General features: G+C 40.0%; 1 protein-coding gene across 2 annotated transcripts; it reads left to right on the top strand.

Moving 5' to 3' along the window:
- Positions 1–327: 327 nt before the first annotated feature.
- HELQ (helicase, POLQ like) lies at positions 328–25,083 on the top strand. 2 transcript variants are annotated; one of them, XM_060779301.2, is made up of 18 exons: positions 330–692; positions 3,154–3,877; positions 5,392–5,570; positions 6,187–6,387; positions 7,130–7,202; positions 9,473–9,570; positions 10,038–10,136; positions 12,606–12,751; positions 12,943–13,182; positions 13,937–14,078; positions 16,654–16,758; positions 16,920–17,142; positions 19,009–19,166; positions 19,563–19,661; positions 20,775–20,948; positions 21,607–21,720; positions 22,719–22,853; positions 24,867–25,083. In XM_060779301.2, the coding sequence occupies exons 1-18, from the start codon at positions 564–566 to the stop codon at positions 24,942–24,944; spliced, it is 3,117 nt and encodes a 1,038-aa protein (XP_060635284.2). In that variant the 5' UTR covers positions 330–563; the 3' UTR covers positions 24,945–25,083. The 2 variants fall into 2 exon arrangements, 1 of the variants encoding a protein (XP_060635284.2); XR_010909991.1 differs by lacking the exons at positions 21,607–21,720; positions 22,719–22,853; positions 24,867–25,083 and having other exon boundaries at positions 328–692; positions 19,568–19,661; positions 20,775–20,862.
- Positions 25,084–27,545: the final 2,462 nt, after the last annotated feature.

Genomic DNA, 27,545 nt, shown 5'->3' with positions numbered 1-27,545 from the left:
TTCCCAAATCATTGCTCAATGCAGCTGAGGCTTCTGGGAGATGAAGTCCAACAATGGATCGCCTCATCTGCGCCTAGTTTTCGAAGCGATAAGGGGAAGTGACGTCTTATATACCTAGGCTCTGCAAGTATATTGGTTTCTACCATTCATCCCGTCCCCCCCCCTCTTGTGTCCTATTTGGTATATTCCTTCCTTGTCATTAAACAGCATTGGGCTGTTCTATTTTATCCAAAGGGGGGGGGGAGGAGAGAGAGAAGTAGAAACCAAAACGAATGAAGCTGACGGCGACTTTTCCCAGGGATAAAAGGAAGTGACGTATAACGTTGACTCACTACTACAATAAGCGGGGGAAGCGTTGTTCTCAATCCTTTCACCCCTCCTTTGAAAGAGTTGGTACATTCCCTGCTCTTCTTTAAACCGCACCGTGCCTCGTCTTGGACTGTCCCATTTCGTCCAAAAGGGGGGAAAGGGTCAAAAAAGAAATGGAGCGCCCGGTTTGCCTCAGTAAAGACTGTGGAACCGACTGAACCAGGCCTGAGTTATGCCAGGCAGGGCCTTTGCTTATGGAAGGCGGCGGGATCGCTGTGAGGAGGAGAAGGAGGAGCAGGGCGAGGGCACGGGGCCGCTCTCCTCTTTCTCCAGCCCGCAAGAAGTCAGGCTCTGGGGAAGCCTTCGAGAGGCCCAGGCCTGAGGTGAGGCAGCCATTAATGGGATAAGAATCACAACCTATTGAGTTATGGAGGTGTTCCTTCATTGTCATGGCCTGAATCATTGGGTTGTTGTCAGTTTTCCCTGCTGTATGTGACCATGTTCCAGAAGCATTCTCTCCTGACATTTCGCCTACATCTACTCCAAGCATCCTCAGAGGTTGTTGGAAACCAGCCAGATGGGGTTTATATATCTGCTGAATGTCCAGGGTGAGAGAAAGAACTCTTTGTCAGTTTGAGGTAGATGTGAATGTTTCAGTTGGTCAGCTTGATTGGCATTTAATGGCCTTGCAGTTTCAAGGTCTGGCTTCTTCCTGCCTGGGGGAATCCTTTGTTGGGAGGTTATTTATTTATCGTGTCAGGGACAGAACAAACAGTTGCATTGCATTTTACAAACAAACAAACAAAACACAAAATTTGCAAGCTTGGCAGTTGGTTAAATGTCCTTTGACCAGTATCTGGCCACATGGAGTGCCTCTGGTGTTGCCTCAAGAAAGTCCTCCATTGTGCATGTGGCAGGGCTCAGGTTGCATTGCAGCATGTACAAATGGCAAAGCAGCTGGCCTGGATGATCTATGGATGGAACAAATCAAGAACTTTGGCCCAAAAGCAAGGCACTGGCTGCTGGAGCTGATGAACAACTGCACTGCATCCTGTCAGATCCCCAAAATCTGGAGGAAAGCAAGAGTCATCGCCATCTTGAAGCCAGGCAAAGACCGTAATGATCCAAAAAGCTATAGACCAATCTCCCTGTTGTGCCACCTCTACAAAGTTCTGGAGAGACTTATTTTGCATAGAATTATGTGAGTTTGGTAGTTGATTAAATGTCCTTTGACCAGTATCTGGCCACTTGGAGTGCTTCTGGTGTTTCTGCAAGAAGGTCCTCCATTGTGCATGTAGCAGGGCTCAGGTTGCATTGCAGCAGGTAGTCTGTAGTTTGCTCTTCTCCACACTCGCATGTCATGGATTCCACTTTGTGGCCCCATTTCTTAAAGTTGGCTCTGCATCTCATGGTGCCAGAGCGCAGTCTGTTCAGTGCCTTCCAAGTCGCCCAGTCTTCTGTGTGCCCAGGGGGGAGTCTCTCATTTGGTATCAGCCATTGAGACTCTTGCTTGCTGAGGTGTTCCAGCGAGTGTCTCTGTAGATCTTAGAAAACTATTTCTTGATTTAAGTCGTTGACATGCTGACTGATATCCAAACAGGGGATGAGCTGGAGATGTTGGGAGGTGATTAGCTGCCCTTGCAGTATGCCACTCTGCTGCTGAGTATGTATGCCCAGTGTGGAACCCATCTCACCACACTAAAACAGTAGATGTGGCTCTTAATGAGACATGCCGCATTATCATAGGGTGTCTGCGCCCTACACCACTGGAGAAATTACACTGTTTAGCCAGTATTGCACCACCTGACATCTGCTGGGAAGTAGCAGCCAATAGTGAAAGGACCAAGGCAGTGACACCTCCAGCTCATCCCTTGTATGGGTATCAGCCAGCATGTCAACGACTTAAATCAGCTGTGACGGTCTGGATGAGGGCGAACAAATTGAAATTGAATCCAGACAATACAGACCAAACAGGGCAAAGGGTTACAGCCTGTGTTGGATGGGGTCACACTCCCTCTGAAGACACAGGTTCGCAGATTGGGAGTTCTCCTGGGCTCATCGTTGAGGTATTTGCACAGTTAAAACTTGTGCGCCAGCTGCGCCCATACCTTGGGAAGTCTGACTTGATCATGGTAGTCCACACTCTGGTTACATCCCATATGGACTACTACAATGCACTTTGAAGACTGCTCGGAAGCTTCAAATGGTCCAACAAATGGTCCGCTGACGGTAAACCGCCTTGAGTCACCTTCGGGCTGAGAAAAGCGGTATATAAATACAGTAAATAAATAAATAATAAACAGGCGGTAACCAGATCGCTCACATTCAGGGTGCATACAACCCCCCTGTTGCGCCAGCTCCACTGGCTGCCGGTTTGCTACCGAGCACAATTCAAAGTGCTGACTTTAGCCTACAAAGCTCTAAACAGTTCATTCAGTGGCTCCAACAGCCATTGAATTAATACAGTTAGGCTTCACTCTGACTGCTAGGCCTCAGTGCTAAGGATTCCGGGAGTTATAGTTTGGTGAGGCCCCTGCTCTCTTTGGCAGAAAAGATCCCCATGATTCCGTGTTACCGAGCCATGACAGTTTAAAGTGGCATCAAGCTGCATTTATTCTAAAGTGTAGATCAGTCATGGGCAAACTTTGGCCAGCCCTACCGGTGTTTTGGACTTCAACTCACACAATTCCTAACAGCTAGTAGGCTGTTAGAAATTGTGGGAGTTGAAGTCCAAAACCCCTGGAGGGCCGAAGTTTCATTATACTAACAGGCTTACATTTCTTTTCTAAATTTTGATCCTGTTTATATTAAAAATACTAATACATATATTCTCTTTCCTTGCAGTGCGTTGACAGCGAAGATGACCTCTTTGGAGATTATGACAGCTTTGGCAATGACTCTTTGTTGGCAGACGATCTGGAGCAAAATTGCCTGCAGTCTGCTGATGATGTTCGGGATTGCAATAAACTGGACCGTAATGCAACTATGAAGCCGGTCTGTGGAGATGTTCAGTTGCAGAATGATAAGAATGTGGCCAAAACTGCAAAGAGCGACGGAAACAGAAATGAATGTGATTTATTGAGAATCGTGACAGAACAAGAGGATCAAAGTTTAAAGCATCTCAATGATAGTTTTGAAAGCCTGCCATCATCACAGCTTTTGTTTTTCAAAAAATCAGATGAATGTTTTGTTGGCCCTCACAGAGCAGAATATGGGAGAGAAGGGGCCCACTGTTTAAATGACAGTCTTGACAAGGTTGCAGATCTCCTTTATTGCAATGATATAGAAAAGAGCAAAGTTACCGATTCTTCTGCAAGTGCTTCGTTTGAAGCAAGTAGGAGGAAAAGTCTCAAAGACCGTCTCAAAAGTACAATGACTGGAAATGCCAGAACTTCAACTCTGTTAGTATCTAAAAGTAAACAGCTCAAAGAAGCTGTTGTTTCTGAAGAGATTGGCATTATTGAGAAAACAAACACTTCTCCCTTCGTTGATATTGGCCCTTTTTATGGTTTACCCACCAAAGTCAAGGAGCTACTACTTCAGTTCAGAAAAATTGAGAAACTTTATGGTAATATCACTTTCCTCATTGTTATACTGTATTCTGTGCTAAAGGTTTCACTTTGCTAAAGGTTTTACATTGTAAATGAAACTGAGTTATTTTATTTGTACCTTTCTTCATTGTGTTGGGATTGAATTATATATTTAAGTAATATAAAGACAAAAACATGAGTACTTTTGAGACAGAAAACTTATTGAAAATATAACATGGTATGAAATTTTATTAAAATGTCAAAATGAGATTGTTGTTCTTATGTTGTTATGCATTTTAACAGAACCACAATCTAAAGCAGTGGTTCTCAACCTGTGGGTCCCCAGATGTTTTGGTCTTTATTTCTCAGGAATCCCAGCCAGTTTACTAACTGTTAGGATTTCTGGGAGTTGAAGGCCAAAACATCTGGGGACCCACAGGTTTTTGTTTTGTGTGTATGTGTGTCAGGAGTGACTTGAGAAACTGCAAGTTGCTTCTGATGTGAGAGAATTGGCCATCTGCAAGGACGTTGCTCAAGGGACGCCCAGATGTTTTGATGTGTTACCATCCTTGTGGGAAGCTTCTCTCATGTCCCCACATGAGGAGCTGGAGCTGATAGCGGGAACTCATCCACACTCTCACCGGATTCGAACCTGCAACCTGTCGGTCTTCAGTCTTGCTGGCACAAGGGTTTAACCCACTGCGCCTCCGGGGGCTCCACCCACAGGTTGAGAACCATTGATCTGAAGTGTGCTTAAGCAAGAATACGCTTTTTAAAACACACAGATAACAAGAACTGTTGAAGTGGAGATGGAAGTTCCATTCTTTTAGCCAGGAATCCAGATTGGCTGCCTATTCCAATACGTCATCCATCACAGCTATCATTCTGAACATAACCAGCTTTACTGCCTTCTGTCAAAGAACATGTCAGTTAAGCTAATTGCAAAACAAATAGTAAAACTTAATTTTCCATTGTATTCCATTACATCCTCATATGTCACCCCAAATTTATAATTATTGGAATGCCAGTCCCATTTGAGTTTACACAGTAGGCATTGCATATTTCCAGCAGTGGTTTGTTTTCAAATTTCTCATTGTTTACCGTTCTTTAAAAAATCTTGCTATGAGCAGTAATCAGCTTTTATAGAGTCATCCTTGTTCTACACTAACTAATGTGAGATCACAGAAACATCAGGAATAATGTAAAATGTGTCGATTTGATACTGGATGGTAATTATGCTGGGTGAGGGGGGTAAGCAAGTCCGTATGAGCAAATTGCCAAATTTTGATGCTTTTGTTCACTCACAAATCAGCAGACTATGGACTCTAAACTGAAACTGAATTTTCCTTCTCAGATGTACTGTAGAAAAATGATGCCTGCTTTGGCAGATGGTGGAACTTAATGGATGTCGATCACTTAGAGCTGTGTGATTCTGCTGAACTCTCATCCTTTAGAGAGCTTTTGTAGAATTTTATAAGAGAACTTTAGTTTGGACTTGAATGTTAGACATACTAAAATGGGAGAACTAAATAGTTTTTTTTAATTTGCACAGATTGGCAACATACTTGTTTGACATTAGAATCATTGCAACAGAGAAAGAATTTGATATACTCCTTGCCAACCAGTGGTGGAAAAACACTCGTTGCTGAAATATTAATCCTTCAAGAACTACTTTGCAAACAAATGGATGTTCTGATGATCCTTCCTTATGTGGCGATAGTGCAGGAGAAGGTATAAAATTAGTATTATATTTGTTGGCAGCCTTGCATTTTATTTACCCCCAGCCCTTTTGCAATAGTGACAGGTTGTAATTTTATGCACATTTAATTACAAAGAAAATCAATTGAACTTCATGGAATGTTTGTAAGGCAGGTGTTATTTTCATATTCATTGCTGTGTAATATTCTTTTGATGAGGGCATTTACAAGATTTTCTTTGGGTTTTTTTCTGTGACATTGAGTATGTGTTCATAATCTGGCCTTAGACTAGTGTACAAATTAACACATCCACATAAAGTAAATTTAAGAATCAGTTCCTTTTTTTTTTTTTTTTGTCGTGTCAGGAGTGACTCCTGGTGTGAGAGAATTGGCCATCTGCAAGGACATTGCCCAGGGGACGCCTGGATGATTTGATGTTTTTATCATTCTTGTGGGAGGCTTCTCTCATGTCCCCGCATGAGGAGCTGGAGCTAATAGAGGGAGCTCATCCGCCTCTCTCCGGATTCGAACCTGCGACCTGTCGGTCTTCAGTCCTGCTGGCACAGGGGTTTAACCCACTGCACCACCGGGGGCTCCTAATGTTCACTGTAGATTTAATTTTTCTTCATATATTTGTTGTTTTTTTACAGGTTGGTGGATTATCAGGTTTTGGAATGGAACTTGGCTTTCTGGTTGAAGAATATGCAGGAAGCAAAGGAAGGATTCCACCAATCAAACGAAGACAAAAGAAGTCCCTTTATGTTGCTACCATTGAAAAGGGACATAGCCTGGTGAATTCCTTAATAGAGACGGGTCAAATTTGTGACCTGGGTCTAGTTGTAGTTGATGAGGTTAGTTATCAAACTCTTGAAGCTTTTCTGAAATATTTAACAATGTCAGTCTAGTCTTGTTTTGAAATATTGCACCAATTAATGTTGCTGCTGTTGTTATAATGTAAGGTGCCATAGTATTCTAAAAAAATAATTTTTATTTGTAATTACACTGGATTACATGCTTTTCATTTCCTGAACCCACTAAATTACATGTCAGTCCAAACACAGGCAATTAAAGCTTTGGAAGTGATACTGGGAAATAATTTTGATAGTTTTCAACAGTTATTGTGAGTGCTGTTATTTTCTATGCCTTTGGTATTAATAGATATTTCTTAATTTTTATTTTTCTCCCAGCTTTCAATAATTCTGTAGAGAAATTACACATTTATTTGATGGTGTGTTGCCTCTGAAATCTGAGAATTTTGTTACATTTTTCCTAACATGTAGTTGCTGATTCAGTAGTAGCAGTGGCTCAAATCGGTGCAATTTGGTGGAACAGGTGTTTGAAATGTGTGTAGCCTTTGGCAGTGAAATGACAATTTTACCACAATCCAGAATCCATTGTTTTCACAAGGTTGAGCTATTTTAACTGCATTTAATTTCCAATTGTGACCTATACTAAATGACACAGAAGAGTCTTTGTTTCCAGCATAATGTGGAATTGGATCAAAATAAAGCTGACTTCGAGTTAATATTTTGGAAGTTTAGAGGGTATCTGCTTGTATGCATTTATGATTTTATAATTTATTTTTCTCTAAAGTTGCACATGCTTGGAGAAGGAAGTCGTGGGGCTATTCTGGAAATGGTGCTTGCCAAGATTCTCTATACAAGCAGTAAGTAATTTCGTCATAAAGTCCAGAACTCATCTAATCAAATTAATGCATTTTAACAAGTTCAGTTACAATGGTTCTGAAATCTTAGAAATTGACCTTAGTAGTATACGTTAGCATGAGAATGTTGTAAAACAACATCGGTCAATTTTGTCTTAAGAATAGCTTTAGAATTCTTTCAAGAAATTAAGGGTCAATGCATTTTCAAAGAAACCACTAATACCGTATATTTAGATATTGCGAAATCTGCTTTGTGTGCCATCCTTTTTATAAGCTACAGTAATTACACATGCCAGTGAAAAAAGTGTGAAAGTGTGTAATCATAAACGGTAAGACAATGAGAGGGAAAGAATCCTGCTTTGGATTGTAAATGAGAAAGGACTAGTTTCAGAACAGCAAAATAAAGTAGATGGCATTTGGGTTAACTTTGGGGGTGTTTGGAGGCAGAACCAAAAGCAACAAGCACATTTACAGGCTGAGCCTGTTCTATCCTGTGCTTGTTTACAGGAAATAAATAGCTCTGTATTATTTATTTTTTATGGAAAACAAATACCAATTTACATGGAACCTTTTTAATAGTAAACATGCACAAGATTTTAGAATCGAACTTGCAAAGATGTTATTGTATGCTTTATGGACATTTTAACAGAAGTTTTTTAAAATGTCAATTTATTTATCGTGTCCGAAGCAAATTGAGGGTACAGTTATAGTGTATTTATAACCACAAACAAAGTTTAAAACTTGGCATTATACTAAATGTCCTTTTACTAGAAACTGGCCACTTTGAGTGTTTCTGGTGTCGCAGTGAGGAGATGTGCATGTGGTAGGGCTCAGAATGCATTGGAGTAAGTGGTCTGTGCTTTGCTCTTCTCCAAACTCGCATGTCGTAGACTCCACTTTGTAGCCCCATTTCTTAAAGTTGGCTCTGCATCTCATGGTTCCAGAGCGCAGTCTATTCAGTACCTTTCAGGTCGCCCAGTCTTCTATGTGCCCAGAGGGGAGTTTCTCATCTGGTCTCAGCTACTGATTGAGGTGCTGGGTTTTAGCCTGCCACTTTTGGACTCCCGCTTGCTGAGGTGTTCCTGTGAGTATCTCTGTAGATCTTAGGAAGCTGTTTCTTGATTTAAGCCATTGGCATTCTGGCTTATATCCGAACAGAAGATGGGACGGAGATGTCACTGCTTTAGTCCTTTCATTATTGGCTGCTACTTCCCGGCAGATGTCAGGTGGAGCAATCCCGGCTAAACAGTGGTGTGGAGCATAGACATCCTGTGATAATGCGTCATGTCTCATTTAGAGCCACATCCACTGTTTTAGCATGGGATTTTTTTGTCATGTCAGGAGCGACATGAGAAACTGCAAGTCGCTTCTGGTGTGAGAGAATTGGTTGTCTGCAAGGACGTTGCCCAGGGAACGCCCGGATGATTTGATGGAGCCCCTGGTGGCGCAGTGGGTTAAACTCCTATGCCGGCAGGACTGAAGACCGACAGGTCGCAGGTTCGAATCCGGGGAGAGGCGGATGAGCTCCCTCTATCAGCTCCAGCTCCTCATGCAGGGTTTTAGCATGGTGAGATGTATTCCACACTGAGCATGCATACTCAGCAGAAGAGTAGCAAAGCACAAGGACAGATGTCTTCACTGTGTCTGGTTGTGATCCCCAGGTTGTGCCAGTCAGCTTTCATGTGATATTATCTCTATAATAATGTCAGTGTGAAATAACCTGCTTCTCTCTTTTATCTCGCTCGAGTTTTTAATTAGTTTTAATTAGTTTGTCTTTTAATCATGACATGTAGCCCGCCCACTGTTATTGAACATGTGTTTACTGTAATTTTCACATTGTTATGTATTCATTTGTTTCATGCAACTATGATGTTATTGTTTATTGTTTGCGTTTTCGGTTTGTGTTTTGGTTTTTTTTTATTATAATTGTTATTTGGGCTTGGCCTCATGTAAGCCACTCTGAGTCCCCATTGGGGAAATGACAGTGGGATATAAATAAAGATTATTATTATTATTATTATTATTATTATTATTATTATATATAATGTCTATGTAAACTGTATATCTGATCCTTCTGCTCACCCACTTGAGGTTCTTTGCTGTCTGCATACAAGTCTTTCTTTTATGCTGCCTCAATTAGAATTCAGTATTTTTTTTTAAAGAGTGGGACAGAATCAGAAATGGATGTTGCATTTTCAATTAATCTGCTAAAGAAAGTGGTTCTTAATTATTAATAATGATACAATTTAATATTTTTAATACATTTTGTATAGAAACCACTCAGATAATTGGAATGAGTGCAACGTTAAGCAACGTTGAAGATCTGCAGCAGTTCCTGAAAGCAGACTACTACACAAGTAATTTCAGGCCAGTATGTATGTGAAAACACTTTTTATATATAATTTTTATTGTTCATTTTTATATTTTAAAAAAACTTTATTGAACTTTATCAGCATGCAATGTTTAACTCTTAGATGATTGCATTCATAAGGGGTTATAAATATTTAGGTCATTTTGATATACTCGGAGGTTTGAAAAATCTTCCCCTATAGTCACAATGGGAGAAAGAAAGAAGGTATCTATTATTTTTTCTTTGTACCAGTAGATATAGTAAATATAGTGTATAAAACAATGATGAACTAGCATGACAGGCTCAGGAAGTATCTTGATCTAGCTGCCTTTAAAATAAAAGCATCATGAGCTAAGCATAATGTTAACAGATAGGTAATTTATAGCATATCATTCATTATGTCATAATAAGAATGTTTTTCCTTTCCTTTTTAAATTCATTTCCAAAATATATTCATCTTTATACAAATTTAATTTCTAAAAATCTAGGTGGAATTGAAAGAATTTGTTAAAATAAAAGACAGCATCTATGAAGTGGACAGCAAAGCAGAAAATGGTCTTACATTTTGTCGTCTCCTAGAATTCAAGGTAATGCAGATAAATGTGCCTAGATTTTTGATACAGAATATAACAATCATAAATATTACGAACAGAGCCCAGTATACACTCCACTTTTGCAAAGAATGGTGTTGCAGGACCCCATGGAAGTGGAAAAACCATTAATTGAAAAAAATTAACCTTAGAGAGCACTTCTCAAGAAATTTAGGTGTTCTATGGCAACTATGATCAAAGTTTATTATTTATTTATTTATTTACTTGCTTCATTTATACCCCACCTTTCTCACCCGCAGGGGACTCAAGGTGGCTTGCAGATTCCGACCAGATTCAGTGCCACATATAAACATAAAAATAAAACACACCCCATCAAACTATAAAATAATTAAAACACAGAACAATAAAACTGATTAAAAAATATAAAGTTCTTAATTTCAGTAATCCATAATCCTTGTTCAGAAGGTGCTGAAATCTGTAATAATAATAATAATCGTAATAGTAAACTTTATTTATACCCCGCCACAAACAACAAATTGCAATAAAATAAAATACAAATTACAATAAAATAAACAAACATCGCAGTAAAATACAAAAACATATGAAAACATATGACTACAATAAGCAATATACACAAAGCATAAGAAAGCAATAAACAAACATAACAGTGAGCGGGCCGCATGTACGATAAAATGGTTTAAAAACTCAGGGTGAGGTAAAAGGAGCAGATTATTTGCATGGGAGAACTCATAGAGAAACAGTCTAATAAACATACCTTTGTACAAGGGGGGAGTAATGCTCTGTTCTCTAAACACCTGCTTACAAAGCCAGGTCTTTAGCTTTTTTCTGAAGACCAGAAGGGATGGGGCCTATCTGATGTCACTGAGGAGGGAGTTCCACAGCCAAGGAGCCGCCATTGAGAAGGCTGTTTCTCGTCCCTACCAATCGTGCTTGCAAGGAGGGTGGGACCGAGAGCAGTACCTCCCCAGTTGATCTTAAAACTCTAGTTGACTCATAAGGGGAAATGCGTTCTGACAGGTAGGTTGGACCAAAATCATTTTGGGCTTTATAGGCCAAAGCCAGCACTTTGAATTGTGCCCAATAGCAAACCAGCAGCCAGGGAGCTGATGCAACAGAGGAGTTGTATGTTCCCCATAAGTTGATTGAATGACCTGGATTCTAATATTTTTGTGTGATGGATGCTAATATAACATGACAAAGAATCATGTGTTTTTCCCTTTATTAAAGTGACACATTGAGCAACAGTTGGTTGGTTGCATTTTTAAATCACACAGATTTGTCTGTGAAATGTAAGATCTATTAAAAATACAAAATGCAACAGTAATTCAGTAGAGCATTACCTAAAAACAATAAAGTATAAAACCAAGATACAGCAAGCAGGAGAAATAAATCATGTATTCAAATGAAAACCAAGGGAGTTCTCCTGGATTCATCACTGAACCTGAAATCCCAGGTTGCAACGGTGGCCGGGGGAGCGTTTACACAATTAAAACTTGTGCGCCAGCTGTGCCCATACCTTAGACTTGGCCATGGTGGTCCACGCTCTCTTTACATCTAGGATAGACTACTGCAACGCAATCTACATGGGGTTGCCTTTGAAGACTGCTCGGAAACTTCAAATAGTCCAACGAGAGGCAGCCAGGTTAATAACCGCTATGAGTCGCCTTCGGGCTTGAGATACAGCGGTATATAAGCAAAGTAAATAAATAAATAAATAAATAACTCGGGCGGCATACAGGGAGCATGCAACTCCGATGTTATGCCAGCTCCACTGGCTGCCAGTTGCTACCGGGCACAATTCGAAGTGCTGGCTTTGGCCTATAAATCCCAAAACGGCCCTGGCCCAAATTACCTGCATCTCCCGCTATGAACCATCACAGAGATTAAGATCCTCCAGGGAGGCCCTGCTTTCCATCCTGCCATTGTCACAGGCACGATTGGTGGGGATGAGAGACAGGGCCTTCTCGGTGATTGCTCCCCAGCTATGGAACTCCCTTCCTGGTGAGATCAGGTCGGCCCCCTCTCTTTTATCCCTTAGAAGAATGGTAAAAACTTGGCTGTGGGACCAAGCTTTCGGGTCAGGGCAATAAAGCGGCAATAGGAAAGATGGCCAGGCCAATGATTTGACACAAATGACTAGGACGGTTTTAAATGGTGTATTTTAATATTTTGATAAATATTTTTAATGTTTATGTATTGTATGTGAATCTGTGTCCTGGCATTGAATGTTTTCCGTGTATATGCTGTGCTCCACCCTGAGCCCCCTTCGGGGGGAGAAAAGTGGAATATAAATGTTTTAAATAAATAAATAAATAAAGAGCACAAAAATCTCTTACACAAAATATAGTTGTTTAAAGTTTGAAGCATCAGTCATTGACAAATATATAATGTATCTTTGTGACAGCTTGTAGAAGATCTGGATGAATATGAGTCACACAATTTGCTTCAGTTTTTATAACCTTGGTTTTTTAAAACCCTTTTTAGTATTCCAGTAGTCTCCAGAAGATGGACCCTGACCACCTCATTGCATTGGTGACAGAAGTTATACCAAATTACTCCTGCCTTGTCTTCTGTCCCACTAAAAAGAACTGTGAAAATGTTGCTGAAATGATATGCAAATACTTGAACAGGTATATTCCCCAAATGTAATTCAGATCTAAATCAGACCTTCACAGTTCCATCTCATATCTTTGTTCTGCATAAATATTTCAATCATACATGCCATGTTTATAGCAGATCAACATGATCACTATGAATTAAATGTTTCTTGTCAACACAAATCTGAAGCCATGTGATAAGCAAACATGTTTTCTCTCCCTAGAGACTACAGACAGCTCAAGGAGAATGAAAAACAAGATCTTATTAAGGATTTAACAAACATATGTAATGGAAGACTTTGTCCAGTACTGAAACGAACTATTCCATTTGGAATTGCCTACCACCACAGTGACCTTACCAGCGATGAAAGAAAACGGATAGAAGAAGCGTATTCTTCAGGGATTCTCTGTCTCCTTACCTGTACATCAACCCTTGCTGCTGGAGTTAACCTGCCAGCCCGAAGGTTAGCCTTTAAACAACTAAAACTGGGTCGTTCTTCCATTTCACTTAATGTCATGGATCCAGAGAAAGAAGTCCAGTACTAGAACTGAAGAGAGAGGGGCACATATGATTGCATGTTTCCCCATTAGAAAATAAGCTTTTTGAACATAACCTGCACTTTGAATTGGGTCGGAAGCTTGTTGGGAGCCAGTGGAGCTGCTTTAATAGAGGTATGGTATGCTCCCTATAGGACCCCCGGTAGTGCAGTGGGTCAAACCTCTGAGCTGTTGAACTTGCTGACCAAAAGGTTGGTGATTCAAATCCTGAGAGCGGGGTTAGCTCCCACTGTTAGATCCAGCTTCTGCCAACCAAGCGGTTTGAAAACATGCAAGTGTAAATAGATCAATAGGAAGGTAACGGTGCTTCATGCCTGCCACATGACCTTGGAGGTGTCTATGGACAATGCCAGCTCTTCAGCTAAGAAATGGAGATGAGCACCACCCCCCATTATCAAGGGGAAACCTTTACTTCTACTTTTTTATGCTCCCTATAGCTGGCCCCGATTAGTAATCTGGCAGCCGACCTTTGTACTAATTGCAATAATGAATGATTTTTTAAATCATGTTATATGTTACAAAAGATTGTTTTACATCATTAGATTTTAAAAGTCATAAGAGTAACTTCAAGCCTTTTTATCGTGGGAAGAACAATGTATTGTAAATATATTTGGAAACTGTTAGCACTATAATTAACATGTATTTTCAATCTTTCCTCAGGGTGATTTTAAGAGCCCCATATGTTGCCACAGAGTTCTTGAAGAAGAATCAATATAAGCAGATGGTTGGCCGAGCTGGTCGTGCTGGCATTGACAAAGCTGGTGAAAGCATTCTTATAGCACAAGAGAAGGACAGGCACCTGGTAACTTAAGCGACAAAATGATAATTTGGGGACTTCCAAGTCATCAAGATAAGTCGATGGTGTAGTATAGGGAGGAACTCAAAACTTATAGAACACAAGCTTACCCTGAAATAGTTTGGTTCTCCTCTTATTAGTAAGTATACGTTAGGGTGCTTTTTCCTTGGTTACAAGTATAGCAAGGCTTAGTATCTCTCCTTGAAAAGTACATAATTACATAATCATATCTCGATTTCCAATATTTTGTTTGTTTAATCAGAATGCTAATCCTGTTGGCATGGGCCTGGGATGGTATGGGAAACTCTAAGATGGGCAGGAATCTCTTGATCTTCTGGAGGTCAGGAGTCAGATTTCTCCTTGCAATAACAGCTCTGCTGCATTCTCCAGTCTCACTCTGTGAAATTAGTGTAATTCCCATTCCTCTCTCTGCATGTTGAACCAATTATTTTCCCATGGTATGCCAAGGGATACAATATATCTGTATGTGTCAGTAATGTTAATATTTCCCCCCATTCCAGTCATATACTCAGTCAGATGCTAAACAGTGTGAAGAAATCCTAATATTTTCTCCAGTCTATGGAGATAACAGGAAGATCCTCTTGCCTCAGTTGTGTGGCATAGTTCATTTCTCCTAGGTTTCAGGATAACATAGAGTAGTAAAAATAAAATCCTGCTTATAAATTATCTGTTTAAGTATCTGTTTATAAAAGGTGTTTACTGTTAAAATAGTCCCTTTATCCACTAAACCAGCAAAAACCCGATCCCTCCTCCCAGTGGTGTTGGCTCGATAACCAACCATCAGGGCAACAGTCTGCAGTGATAGGCAATGTGACACTCCAGCTGTAATACAGTCATATCAGCCATGAAACTGTCAAAACCAGGTGGAGAATCTGAGATCTTCATCTCAGATTCATCTCATCCCTCAGTGGAGATTAACCTTATTTTTTATCCCACCCGAACCACCCACTAGACAATGCACTTTCTATCAGTTTCACTCATGGGTTTTACAATTTTTACCCATTGCATTTGGCCCAATTCGCCTTTGTTAAATTCCTTTAGCATTTTATATTTTGCTTTTATTATGATATAGTCACTATTTAGTCATTATTATGTTTATTGTTAAGCATTTTTATTTGATGTTATTGTCTCTTTGTATGTACTTTCTTGGCTTTATTGTAATCATTTGGGGTTGGCCTCATGTTAGCCGCCCCGAGTCACTTCGGGGAGATGGTGGCAGGGTATAAATAAAGATGATGATTATTATTATTATTATTAATCCTAAAAAATCCTTAAAAAACGTTTTTAAATGTTTCAGTCCAGCCAACATGACCAGTAGTCAGGGGTTATGGGGACTTTAATCTTATAATATTCTGCATGCCAGAATAAAATGTCTAATGGTGTTTATTTTACTGCAATTTGTATTTTTGTATTGTAATTTGTTGTTCGGGCTTGGCTCCATGTAAGCCGCTCTGAGTCCCTGGTGGGGGAGATGGTGGTGGGGTATAAATAAAGATTATTATTATTATGATTATTATTATTATTATGGAGCCCCCGGTGGTGCAGTGGGTTAAACCCCTGTGCCGGCAGGACTTAAGACCGACAGGTCGCAGGTTCGAATCTGGGGAGAGGCAGATGAGCTTCCCTCTATCAGCTCCAGCTCCTCATGCGGTGACATGAGAGAAGCCTCCCACAAGGATGATAAAACATCAAATCATCTGGGCGTCCCCTGGGCAACGTCCTTGCAGATGGCCAATTCTCTCACACCAGAACCAACTTGCAGTTTCTCAGGTCACTCCTGACACGACAAAAATTATTATTATTATTATTATTATTATTATTATTATTATTATTAAAGTCAGCAGTGAAAAAAGACTGAAAAGTGATAGATCTTCAAAGCTGGGATATTTTTTGTGCTCATTTTGTTTGTTTTCACTTTAGCTTTTATATCATGGTTGTGTTTCTTCAAATAGTTTCTGGTTTATAGTGATCACACAGAGGTTTCTCTTTGTCTCTCTCTGAGGCCAAGAGAGTGTGACTTGGCCAAGATCACTTACTGGGTATCCATGGCTGACCCTGGTCTCCAGAGCCTTGATCCAACACTTAAACCTCTGTACCAGATTGGGTCTTTTTTATATCCCACCTTTCCAAAACAAAAGGTTCAAACTTTCAACCAGCATTAAATCACAAAACTTACAAAAACATGCTTCTGTAATTACAGAATCATCAGCAAAACATCCTACAGTATAAAAACTCAAAAGCAGCACTAAAGAGATTTCTGCCTGCAATTTTCCTGGATCAGTATAATTACATCACTGGAAAGTTAGAAGGGAGATGACACAATCACAGCTCGTGAGAGAAGTTAGTATATAAATCTGGAGCCACTTCTGAGAACCCATAATTCTTAGTTGCAGTAGGGATAATCTAGAGCAGTGCACTTAATGTATAAAATGACATTATTAAAGGAATGCTGTTAGGAGGACTGATGGGAGAGCAAGGAGAGAGCCTCATTTGGGAAATGTTGGAAGCAAATGTGGTTTGATACCTGACTTTCAATTGATACTGTTTTAATCATTTTTAGGTCCAAACTTTAATATACAGTCCTCTTGAAAGTTGTTATAGCAATCTCTTGGTAGAGCTGAACAAGGGCATCCGAAGCTTACTCTTATCATTGGTTGGATTAAAGGTAATTCCGACATGGTAATAAATTCAACTACCTTAAGAACACAGATGGCTGGTTGGGAGGGGAAACTTAGATAAAGTATCAACTAGTTGCTCGTCACTGGTTTGCTTTCTTAAAGTACTATTAAGTGGCCTTATATTTGTATTTGTATTGTTCCATTACAGATAGCAAATAATCCCGAAGAGGTTTACCAGTTCATGCGTATAACCTTATTTAGTGTCCAACCACAGCTTCTGCCTACAGAAAAGACTCTGCGTGATGTAACAATGGAGGTGTTGGAGTGGCTGAAAGATAAGGCCCTCTTGAAAGAGAAAACAAGCTGTGATGGCATACAAAGTTTTCAGAATAACCTAGAAATCACTCCATTGGGACAAGCAACTTACAAAGGTAATCTTTGTCTCAGGTATTTAATGTGTACGTTTTCATATATGCCTTTATGGTTGCATTTTTACTATGTTTGAATATGTAATTTTATAGATGTATTCAGTTTAACTGTGTTGTGCCCCACCTTGAGCTGAATGGAGAGGCAAGTAATTAATAAATAGATGATTATATTATGATTATGATTATAGACCTTTGGTCAAAATACACTAACTTAACTGTGACTGAGGCACAGTAAGAATTATTTTGCATGAGGAAGATGAACCAAGTGTCAGCAGAATGTCTTTCCATTTCCTGTCGCATGTCATACATTTCCGGTTGCTAAGTGAGATGATGTTCTTAAATGGCATGTTGCACTTGAAATTCCCAACATGCAGCTGTGAACATGAAGGAAGTAAAGTGACACAAACATTACACATAAGTAAATACAGTCCTCTGACGTAGAACTGTCTCCATCCTGGAGCAAAACACCTAAGCACCAGGGCTGTGGCGCAGCTGGCTGGGTGTCAGCTGCATTAAGATCACTACTGACCGAAAGGTCATGAGTTCGAAGCCAGCCCGGGTTGGAGTGAGCTTCCGGTCAATTTGTGTAGCTTGTTGTCGACCTTTGCAGCCTGTCAAGTAGGACATTTAGTTATCACCTATGTGTGGGGAGGCTAATTTAACAAATTTACGAGGCCATAAAAATCTCCAGCAAAAGTATACCGGGAATGTGGAAAGTACTTCATCAGTGTCACAGATGGACAGTGAAGCAACAGCTCCCCTGGTGGCCAGAAAATTGGAATATTAAATAGCCTCTGATTGTCTGCCTATATGTGCTGTGTGTCTATGGCATTGAATGTTTGCCATGTATGTGTACATTGTAATCCGCCCTGAGTCCCCTGCGGGGTGAAAGAGCGGAATATAAATACTGTAAATAAATAAATAAATAATCTGCAGGGCAGAGAGTTCCACTGCTGAACAGCTCTCACAGTTAGGAAGTTCTTCCTAATGTTCAAGTGGAATCTCCTTTACATTAGGAAGAACTTCTGTACTGTGAGAGCTGTTCAGCAGCTGAACTGTAAAAGTATAACTACACTAAAATCTTATGAATCTCTTTGATATTGGCAGCATGATGCAGATATGTTTTTAATATTTAAAGCACAGCCAAGGTAGACATGCGTTACAAGGAGGATCACAGGTAGCCATTACACAAACTGTGAATCAAGTTAGTAATAAACTGCAATGTTTTGTTCAGCATTATATAGGAATGTCATAGATATTTCCCTACAGTATCAGTACAGCCACGGATCAGGAAGAATTGCAAGTTTTGTCCAGTTTGTGGTGGTTGAATATATCTTTGAATTAATGGCACTAAATTGGTAACAAATAGTTGTTTGTTTGTTTGCCCCCCGGTGATGCAGCGGGTTAAACTGCTGAGCTACTGAACTTGTTGACCAAAAGGTTGGTGGTTCGAATCCAGGTAGCAAGAAGAGCTCCCGCTGTTAGGACCAGCTTCTTCCAACCTAGCAGTTCAAAAACATGTAAATGTGAGATCAGTAAGTACTACTTTGGCAGAAAGGTAACGGCACTGCATGCAGTCATGCTGGCCATAAGACCTTAGAGGTGTCTATGGATAATGCTGGCTCTTCGACTTAGAAATGGAGATGAGCACCACCCCCCAGAGTCGGACACAACTAGACTTCATGTCACCTTCACCTTTACCTTGTTTTTCTCTACATTTGGAAAGTTCTTTTTAGGTAGTGAGGTTAGAGGTTGGGTAGCATATTGAGATGCCACATGAAGCTGTTTCTCCTTGGCAATGGAAACAATAAAATATAAGTCTGCTGAGTTGGTTAACACGTGTAATATTTATTTTTGAATACTGTTTAGGTTCTGTTGATTTGGCACATTGCAATGCACTCTACGGAGACTTGAAGAAAGGGCTAGAAGGGCTTATCCTTGAAAGCTGCCTGCATTTACTATATTTGACAACACCATATGAGATGACTTCTCAGTGTACCCCAGACTGGATCGTGTATTTTAAAGAGGCAAGTTTTTTTTATTTCAAATTAAGAATTTTATCTTGTTTTAGACTATAAAAATATCTACAGGATGCATTTCAGTGCGTTTTTCTTGAACAAGGGATCCTCAGAGCCTATTCCCTTCCACACGCTGAGTTGAATGTAAACAAGAGAAGGTGTTAGCAGTGGGAGATCCTTGTTGAGGGTATCTCTTCCCAAACAGCTCTCTTTCGCATTTTGTTGGCAACTTACTTACTGCTGGGGCTAAAGGCATTCCCATTCCAAGTAATTCCTTGGGTGCTAAAGTATGTACAGCTCTAAGTGCTATTGAGTGCCAATGTCCTCTCATATTTTTGTCCAGATGGATCATATCATGTGTTTGGTTTGTAATGTAGCCGATTAATTCCCAATTGTATTCTCTAGTACAGTCAGCTAAGTCCAGTAGAACAGCACGTTGCTGATCTTGTTGGAGTGCCTGAGAGCTTTATTATGAAAAAGGCTTCCGGACAAGGAATCAAAAAGGTAAAAGAAAGAGATATTTATTTTGTATTGTGCATTCAAGTAATTATTGACTTACATTGACCCTAAAATCACCCTATCGCAGAGTATTATTGGTAAGATTGCCTTTTTCTGAGGCTGAGAGAGGTTGACTTGCCCAAAGTCAGCCAGTAGGTTTCTCTAGGGTTTATGGATTTGAACCCTAGTTTTTACATTATATTGACTAACTAGCCATCCCCTGCCACACATTGCTGTGGCCCAGTCTCTGTATATGTGCATTGTGTGTATATATTTGTGTATATGTGTATATATGTGTGTTTGCATATATATGTGTATGGGTGTGTGTATGTATGTATGTGGGTGGGTGGGTAGTTTGTGTTGTAATGTTATGTTTTTACTTTTTGGCTTTTTAAATCTCTTCTGCTGTATTCTTCAGTGTTTTTATGTGTGATGGTCACTCGTTGGCCTGATGGGTGTATTGTGTCCAAATTTGGTGTCAATTCATCCAGTAGTTTTTGAGTTATGTTAATCCTTCAAATAAACATTACATTTTTATTAATATAGATAGACAGTTCCTGTGATTACATGCTTTGCTTTGTAAAACAGTTATAAGTTTCCAGAAATCATTCATTCAATCTCTCACATTTTTTGGGTTGCTGTGATTTTTTCGGGCTGTGTGGCCATGTTCCAGAACCTTTCTCTCCTGACATTTCACCCACATCTATGGCAGGCATCCTCAGAGGTTGTGAGGTCTGTTGGAAAGTAGGCACCTGAAATTTATATATCTGTGAAATGTCCAGCATGGAAGAAATAATTATTGTCTGTTTGATGCAAGTGTGAATGTTGCAATTGGCCACCTTAGTTAGCATTTAATAGCCTTGCAGCTTCAATGCCTGATTACTTCCTGCCTGGGGGAATCCTTTGTTGGGAAGTATTAGCTGGCCTTGATTGTTTCATGCCTGGAATTCCTCTGTTTTCTGAGTGTTGTTCTTTATTTACTGTCCTGATTTTAGAGGGTTTTTTAAATACTGGTATTCAGATTTTGTTCATTTTCATGGTTTCCTCATTTCTGTTGAAATTGTCCACATGTTTGTGGATTTCTGTGGTTTTTTACATTATAACTTTCTGTCTTCTTAGGATGTGGACAGCAACACCGTCACTAGACTCTACTTGTCCTTCATTCTTCTTTCCTTGTTAAAAGAGACCAATATATGGAGGGTGGCAGAAAAATTTAACCTGTCACGAGGATTTATTCAAACTCTTCTCAATTCAGCTTCTTCATTCTCCTCCTCAGTTCTGCACTTCTGTGAGGTAATGTGTCATAGCAGATCGCATCACGACTAAAACACAGAAACGTCATTCATTACTCATAATTCTCCAAAATTTTCCATGTTATTCCTATTCTAATTCCCAAATTGAACAATGCAATGTTACTTGAAAGGTAATCTTCATTCAGTATACTGGGATGGTTCCTACTTTAGTCTGATTAGATGCATTTGATTTAATGAGACTTGATTATGGCTAACTTACTTTTCATTCCTTTTAGTGGATCTTTTCTCTAAGTATAGCTGAAATTGAAACCATTCCTTTCTGTTTTATTTGCTTACTTACCAGGAATCCTCAGATTGAGAATTAACAATAAGTTCATAGAGTTTTTGTGATAATGCAATTGAAAATCTTTCTTCAAAGAACTATTTTGACTTCAGTGAAGTTGTGGCAAATAGATTGACACTGACCTCTTTTGTTGGCTTGTACTGTTGCCAACTTATAATTGTAGTTTCAAGTGGCATCCAAGTAATCTTTTTTCTGACTTTCTACCCTTTACATGGGGGCTGCATTTGATGGACTAAAGTCATTGATGCAAAATATTGTATCATCCAGAAACAGCGTGATTCAGTCAGCAATTTTCCAAGTAATATAATCATAAACAGAAATTTCACTGACCACTTTATTTATTATTAACTTACAGGAGCTGAATGAATTTTGGGTTTACAAAGCGCTGTTGACAGAACTTACCAAGAAACTGAGCTATTGTGTTAAGGCAGAGCTCATCCCTCTGATGGAGGTGAACGGTGTTTTAGAGGTTAGTATAACTGGATTTCATAGGTGTCTGGCACAGGAGCAAAACATATGCAAACATCCACAATAATATTCACACATTCTATTCTATTATTCACTGTCTCCAAAACCCAATCAGAGCTTTCCAAACTACGTGTCACAACACACTAGTGTGTCTCCTGCAGCCCACAGGTGTGTCGCATGAAATGCCCCCACAAACAAAAGCTGACTGCCAGTCAATGGAGGGAGCATGTTGGCCACCCCTGGAGAATGAGGAGACCCTCAAAGGGCATCTAGTCCAGCCTCCTTCAGCCAGGCAGGAAGACAGAGTCAAAGACCTCCCAACTGACAGTTTCAGTTCAGAAACCTCAAGAGAAAGATAAACCACTGGAAGACACCCCTAAAGGGCATCTAGCCCAGACCCCTTAAGCCAGTATGGAACACACAATCAAAGCACCCCTGCATGGTCATCCAACGTCCATTTAAATATTCCAGAAAGCTTTAATCACTACAGAAGTGGAGTGCTAGTGCTGTTACAGTGTAGGTACTGTTATAACTTCTATATTTTGCACAATTTACTGATTTGGTTGCAGTAACTACCACTAAAGTTTCTAATTAAAAAAAGAAAATCTGTTGACAATGATGTTTGTGATGAATGACTTGAGTGGCTGTAGAGAAAACTACACAAGAATGAACTGTAGTACTTGAGAAGTGTTAAAGGAAAACTACCCAAACCTCATTTATACAGTAAAGATTATATGAGACTGTGTGTGTGTGTGTGTTTGTAGAAGGGGGAGGGGGATGAAACCCTTACAAGGGGTTAGTTTAATCTCCAATTTGCTTGTAAAACTGAAATACCATGTTGCGAAACGATGCATAAAGCTTGTCACCAACATGAAAAGGTTGGAAAGCTGTGCATTAAACCATTCTGCTTTCTAAGAATGTTTTACATCCATGTTGTTATAGCATGCTTTGTTTCACTGATTGCTTCCTCTTGCAATTAATTGTCATCTTCCTCCACAGGCTCGAGCCAAACAGCTTTACAACTCAGGATACAAAACTTTAGCACAGCTGGCTAATGCAGATCCACAGGTGATGGTGAGGACCATCGAACATTTGTCCAGAAATCAGGCCAGACAAATAGTTTCGTCCGCAAAGGTGAACGAAATTGCTGTGAATCCTTAACAAAATGCTCTCTAAATAAGAATCTGTATTAAGTAGGTATAGAGCAGAGTTGGGTCCTTTTCAGGCCGAATCCCTGAAAGGACATTTAGGGATTTTAAAATGGCTACAGCAGGAGATGCAGGCGTCAGTTTCCTGCAGAAGTCAACAAAGTCCCTATTTTTCCTATCCCTGCTCTGGAAGGAAATTAGGAGTAATAAGGTCCTTTTGAGTATATTATTATTATTATTATTATTATTATTATTATTATTATTATTATTATTTGAAACACAGCAAGATGAGTACACAGCAAACAAGATCACTATGCTGGTTGTTGTATTGGATCACACATCTGACACTTCTCAAGTGTTTAGGACTATGTTATGTATCGGCGAATAATATGTGCAGATCCTAGTAGGGTGGCCTTTTGCAGCTGACAGATGGTAATTTTTTCAATGCCGATTGTGTTTAAGTACAGGCCAAGGTCTTTAGGCACTGCACCCAGTATGCCGATCACCACTGGGACCACCTTAAGTGGCTTGTGCCACAGTCTTTGCAGTTCGATCTTTAAATCCTCGTATTGTGTCAGCTTTTCCAGTTGTTTCTCTTCAATCCTGCTGTCACCTGGGATTGCAACATCGACAATCCATTCTTTGTTTTTTAACATGATCATGAGGTCAGGAGTATTATGCTCCAAAACGCTGTCAGTCTGAATTCGGAAGTCCCAGAGTAGCTTGACGTGTTCATTTTCTGTAACTTTTTCAGGGTTGTGATCCCACCAGTTCTTTGTCGCAGTCAAGTTGTTGTTGTTGTTACAGTCGTACACTTCAATTTCCCAGAGTTTTTTCATAGTTACCATGATCAAACCAAACTTACAGTTAGACCACAGTAAAGTTTTCTTGGCTACCTGAGCTACAAAGGAGAAAATGGAGTGATGACATAATGGAGGAAGAAACTCCTTTCTGTTTGGGTTGGGGAGGGGGGAGAGTAATGAACAGTTTTATATGAAATGACAGGGTTTTGCTGGTAGTATAATGTTTGGTTTGTGTTAGTAGAATAACTGTAAATTGAAAGAATCTATCTCTACAAGTTGTAGTGTATTTCTGTTCACTCAGCAGAGGGGCAGACATGCATTCCTTTTGAATGGCAGGTTTTGCTCTCAATGCAGCAGTGTTTTTTGTGTGAGTCTGAATGACAAGTCTTCAGTAATGTGGCAAGTGTGTGTGTGTATGAGTTTGCAATACAGCAAAGCCAAGATTTGATACAGAAATAGTTCTTTTAAATATATATATATACATAAATCTAGTCTGTGCTTATGATGCCCTCAGGCATTGAGGAACTGTGACAAAAGAAGCAGAGAGAGACATGGATTCCTTTTATTAATAATAATAATCTTTATTTATAGCCCACCACCATCTCCCCGATGGGGACTCGGGGCGGCTAACATGAGGCCGAGCTCAAAAGTACAATACAGTACAATAAAATACAGAATCATAGAATCAAAGAGTTGGAAGAGACCTCATGGGCCATCCAGTCCAACCCCCTGCCAAAAAGCAGGAATATTACATTCAAATCACCCCTGACAAATGGCCATCCAGCCTCTGCTTAAAAGCTTCCAAAGAAGGAGCCTCCACCACACTCCGGGGCAGAGAGTTCCACTGCTGAACGGCTCTCACAGTCAGGAAGTTCTTCCTCATGTTCAGATGGAATCTCCTCTCTTGTAGTTTGAAGCCATTGTTCCGCGTCCTAGTCTCCAAGGAAGCAGAAAACAAGATGGAATCTCCTCTCTTGTAGTTTGAAGCCATTGTTCCGCGTCCTAGTCTCCAAGGAATGCAGAAACAAAAAATTACATGGATTAGTCTGTTCCTTCTGTTTGTGAAACAGCCTTTGCTCCAGGGGAATGAAATATATATCATCTTGGGAAGGGCCTACTTTTCCCACAAATATATATCAGAAAAAATGGCTAGTCCTTTAATAATTTTACTTAAAATGCTTGTGTTTTGGATACAGATGCTCCTAACAGAAAAAGCCGAGGCTTTGCAAGAAGAAGTTGAAGAATTACTGAGAATACCAACAGATATGCCTTAAAGCTTCTTTAATCACTCTTCAACCTGAGCTTCAGAATCAAAAGATGAATTTCTAATCTTTTCATTGTGTGTAATTTGCTGTGTGTGTATATATTGATATAGCTGAGCTTATTTTGCTATAATAAACACTGAAAAAATTATTTTGATATCCAGTTCAGTTGATTCTGTGAAATTAGGATATAATGTAACCAAATGGAAAGCAAAGATTTTGTGACTGTTGGAGATTTTTGTGTGGCTACCATATTTGAGAATCATGCCTATCAGTGTGAATCCCAAGACTTTCAAATGTTCATGAATTACAGCTCCTCACCTTCCACCTCTTTGTTAATACTGGGTAGGATTGCTAGAAATTGCAGTACAGTAACATATGCAGGACCTCATACGTAAATCTAACAACTGGGATTGCTGAATGACAAATCAACACTTGATATAATTTCCTTGATACAACTGTGTACAATATTTAGTACCAGTAAATAGGTTGAGCTCAAGATCATGATTATCAGTATCCCCACTTATCAAATACAAATTTTCCTTAAGGACTGTTCTTGCTTGATTTGCTATAGAGCAGTGTTTCTCAATCTGGGGGTCGGGACTCCTAGCAGGGGTCGCAAGAGGGGGTCTCAGAGGCGTCACCAAAGTCCATCAGAAAACACATTTCTGATGGTCTTAGAAACCCCTTTGGCAGAGAAGGCTGAAGATCTCTCTGCCTGTCCTTCTCTTCCTTTTTTGGAAACAGACGGCACATCCTCCCACCAAAAACCCTCCTCCTGCTCTCTGGATATAGGTGAACTACAACTCTAAAACTCAAGGCCAATGCCCACCAAACCCTTCCAGTATTTTCTGTTGGTCATGGGAGTTCTGTGTGCTCAGATTGGTTCAATTCCATTGTTGGTGGAGTTCAGAATTCTCTTTGATTGTAGGTGAACTATACATCCCATCAACTACAACTCCCAAATGTCAAGGTCTATTTTCCCCACACTACACCAGTGTACATATTTGGGCATATTGAGTATTCATGCCAAGTTTGGTCCAGATCCATCATTGTTTGAGTTCACAATGCTTTCTAGATGTCGGTGAACTATTACTCCAAAACTCAAGGTCCAATGCCCACCAAACCTTTACAATATTTTCTGTTGGTCATGAGAGTTCTGTGTGCCAAGTTTGGTTCAATTCCATTGTTGGTAAGAGTTCAGAATGCTCTTTGGTTGGAGGTTAATTATAAATCCCAGCAACTACGACTCCCAAATGACAAAATCAATCCCCCTCCAAACCCCACCAGTATTCAAATTTGGGTGTATCTAGTATTTGTGCCAAATTTAGTCCAGTGAATAAAAATGTATCCTGCATATCAGATATTTACATTATGATTCATAACCGTAGCAAAATTATAGTTATGAAGTAGCAACGGAAATGATGTTATGGTTGGGGCTTAACCTCTAAGGACTTCATCACACTACAGCATCCATCCACTTTAAATCCAGTTGCTGTGTCCTGGCAACTCTTGGACTGTAGCACCCATCTTACTTAGCTCTGGTTTTTTTAGCTGCTGCATCCCACTGTTGGGTCGTGTTCAGCTTGTGGCCAATTAAGACACCTAGATCTCCTTCAACTGTTCTTGAACCAGGCATCTCCATCTTATACCTCTGTATTTCCCTTTTTCTGCTCAACCTTATATTTCTCTGTGTTGCAATTCATTTGGTTAGGCTGGAGCCGAGCTCTCCAAGGGCCATTTTGGATTCTGATCCTGTCCTCTGGGGTACTGGCTATCTCTCCCAATTTGGGGCAAAGTGCAAATTTGATAAGTATGCCCTCCATACCATCATGCAAGTATTGCTGCTTTGAATCCCACTCATTGGAGAAAAGTAGGATTAAAAACAAATAATTTTAATAATTTTTATACAGATGTTGAGTCCCTATACTAGACATCCTCAAACTCCAGTCTTCCAGCTATTTGGGCCTCCAATTCCCAGAATCCCTGACCATTAAACAAGCAGGCAATAGGAGCTGCTGGGACTTGGAAGCGCAAACATCTGGAGGGGCAGAGTTTGAGGGTGCACACTCTATATTTTGAATCAGGTGGGGAAGAGGCGGATGAGCTCCCTCTATCAGCTCCAGCTCCTCATATGGGGACATAAGAGAAGCCTCCCAGAAGGATGATAAAAACATCAAATCATCCGGGCGTCCCCTGGGCAACATCCTTGCAGATGGCCAATTCTCTCACACCAGAAGCAACTTGCAGTTTCTCAAGTTGCTCCTGACACGACAAAAAAAAATCAGGTGGAAATTTTTCAGTAAAGGAAGGGAGGGAAGGAAAAGAGAGATAGTGTGTTCTAAGGCTCTCACCCGATAACGAGGGCAGAGCTTAACCAAACAAACCCAGGATATGCCAAAACGTATTTTACTTAGGCAAAGAACTCAAACATAAAGTTGTGCCAAGGACCAACTAAAAGAAATATAGCACATGGTTGAGTTCCACGTTCCAAAGCAGGCATGGGTAAACGTCGCCCCTCCAGGTGTTTTGGACTTCAACTCACACACTTTCTAACAATCTGTAAGGAATCGTGGGAGTTGAAGTCCAAAACACCTGGAGGGGCAAAGTTTG

Source organism: Anolis sagrei, chromosome 5 (assembly GCF_037176765.1).
Source record: "Anolis sagrei isolate rAnoSag1 chromosome 5, rAnoSag1.mat, whole genome shotgun sequence".
Lineage (NCBI taxonomy): Eukaryota > Metazoa > Chordata > Lepidosauria > Squamata > Dactyloidae > Anolis > Anolis sagrei.
Note: the sequence above shows the minus strand (reverse complement) of the source record. Positions and strands in the feature narration are given on the sequence as shown.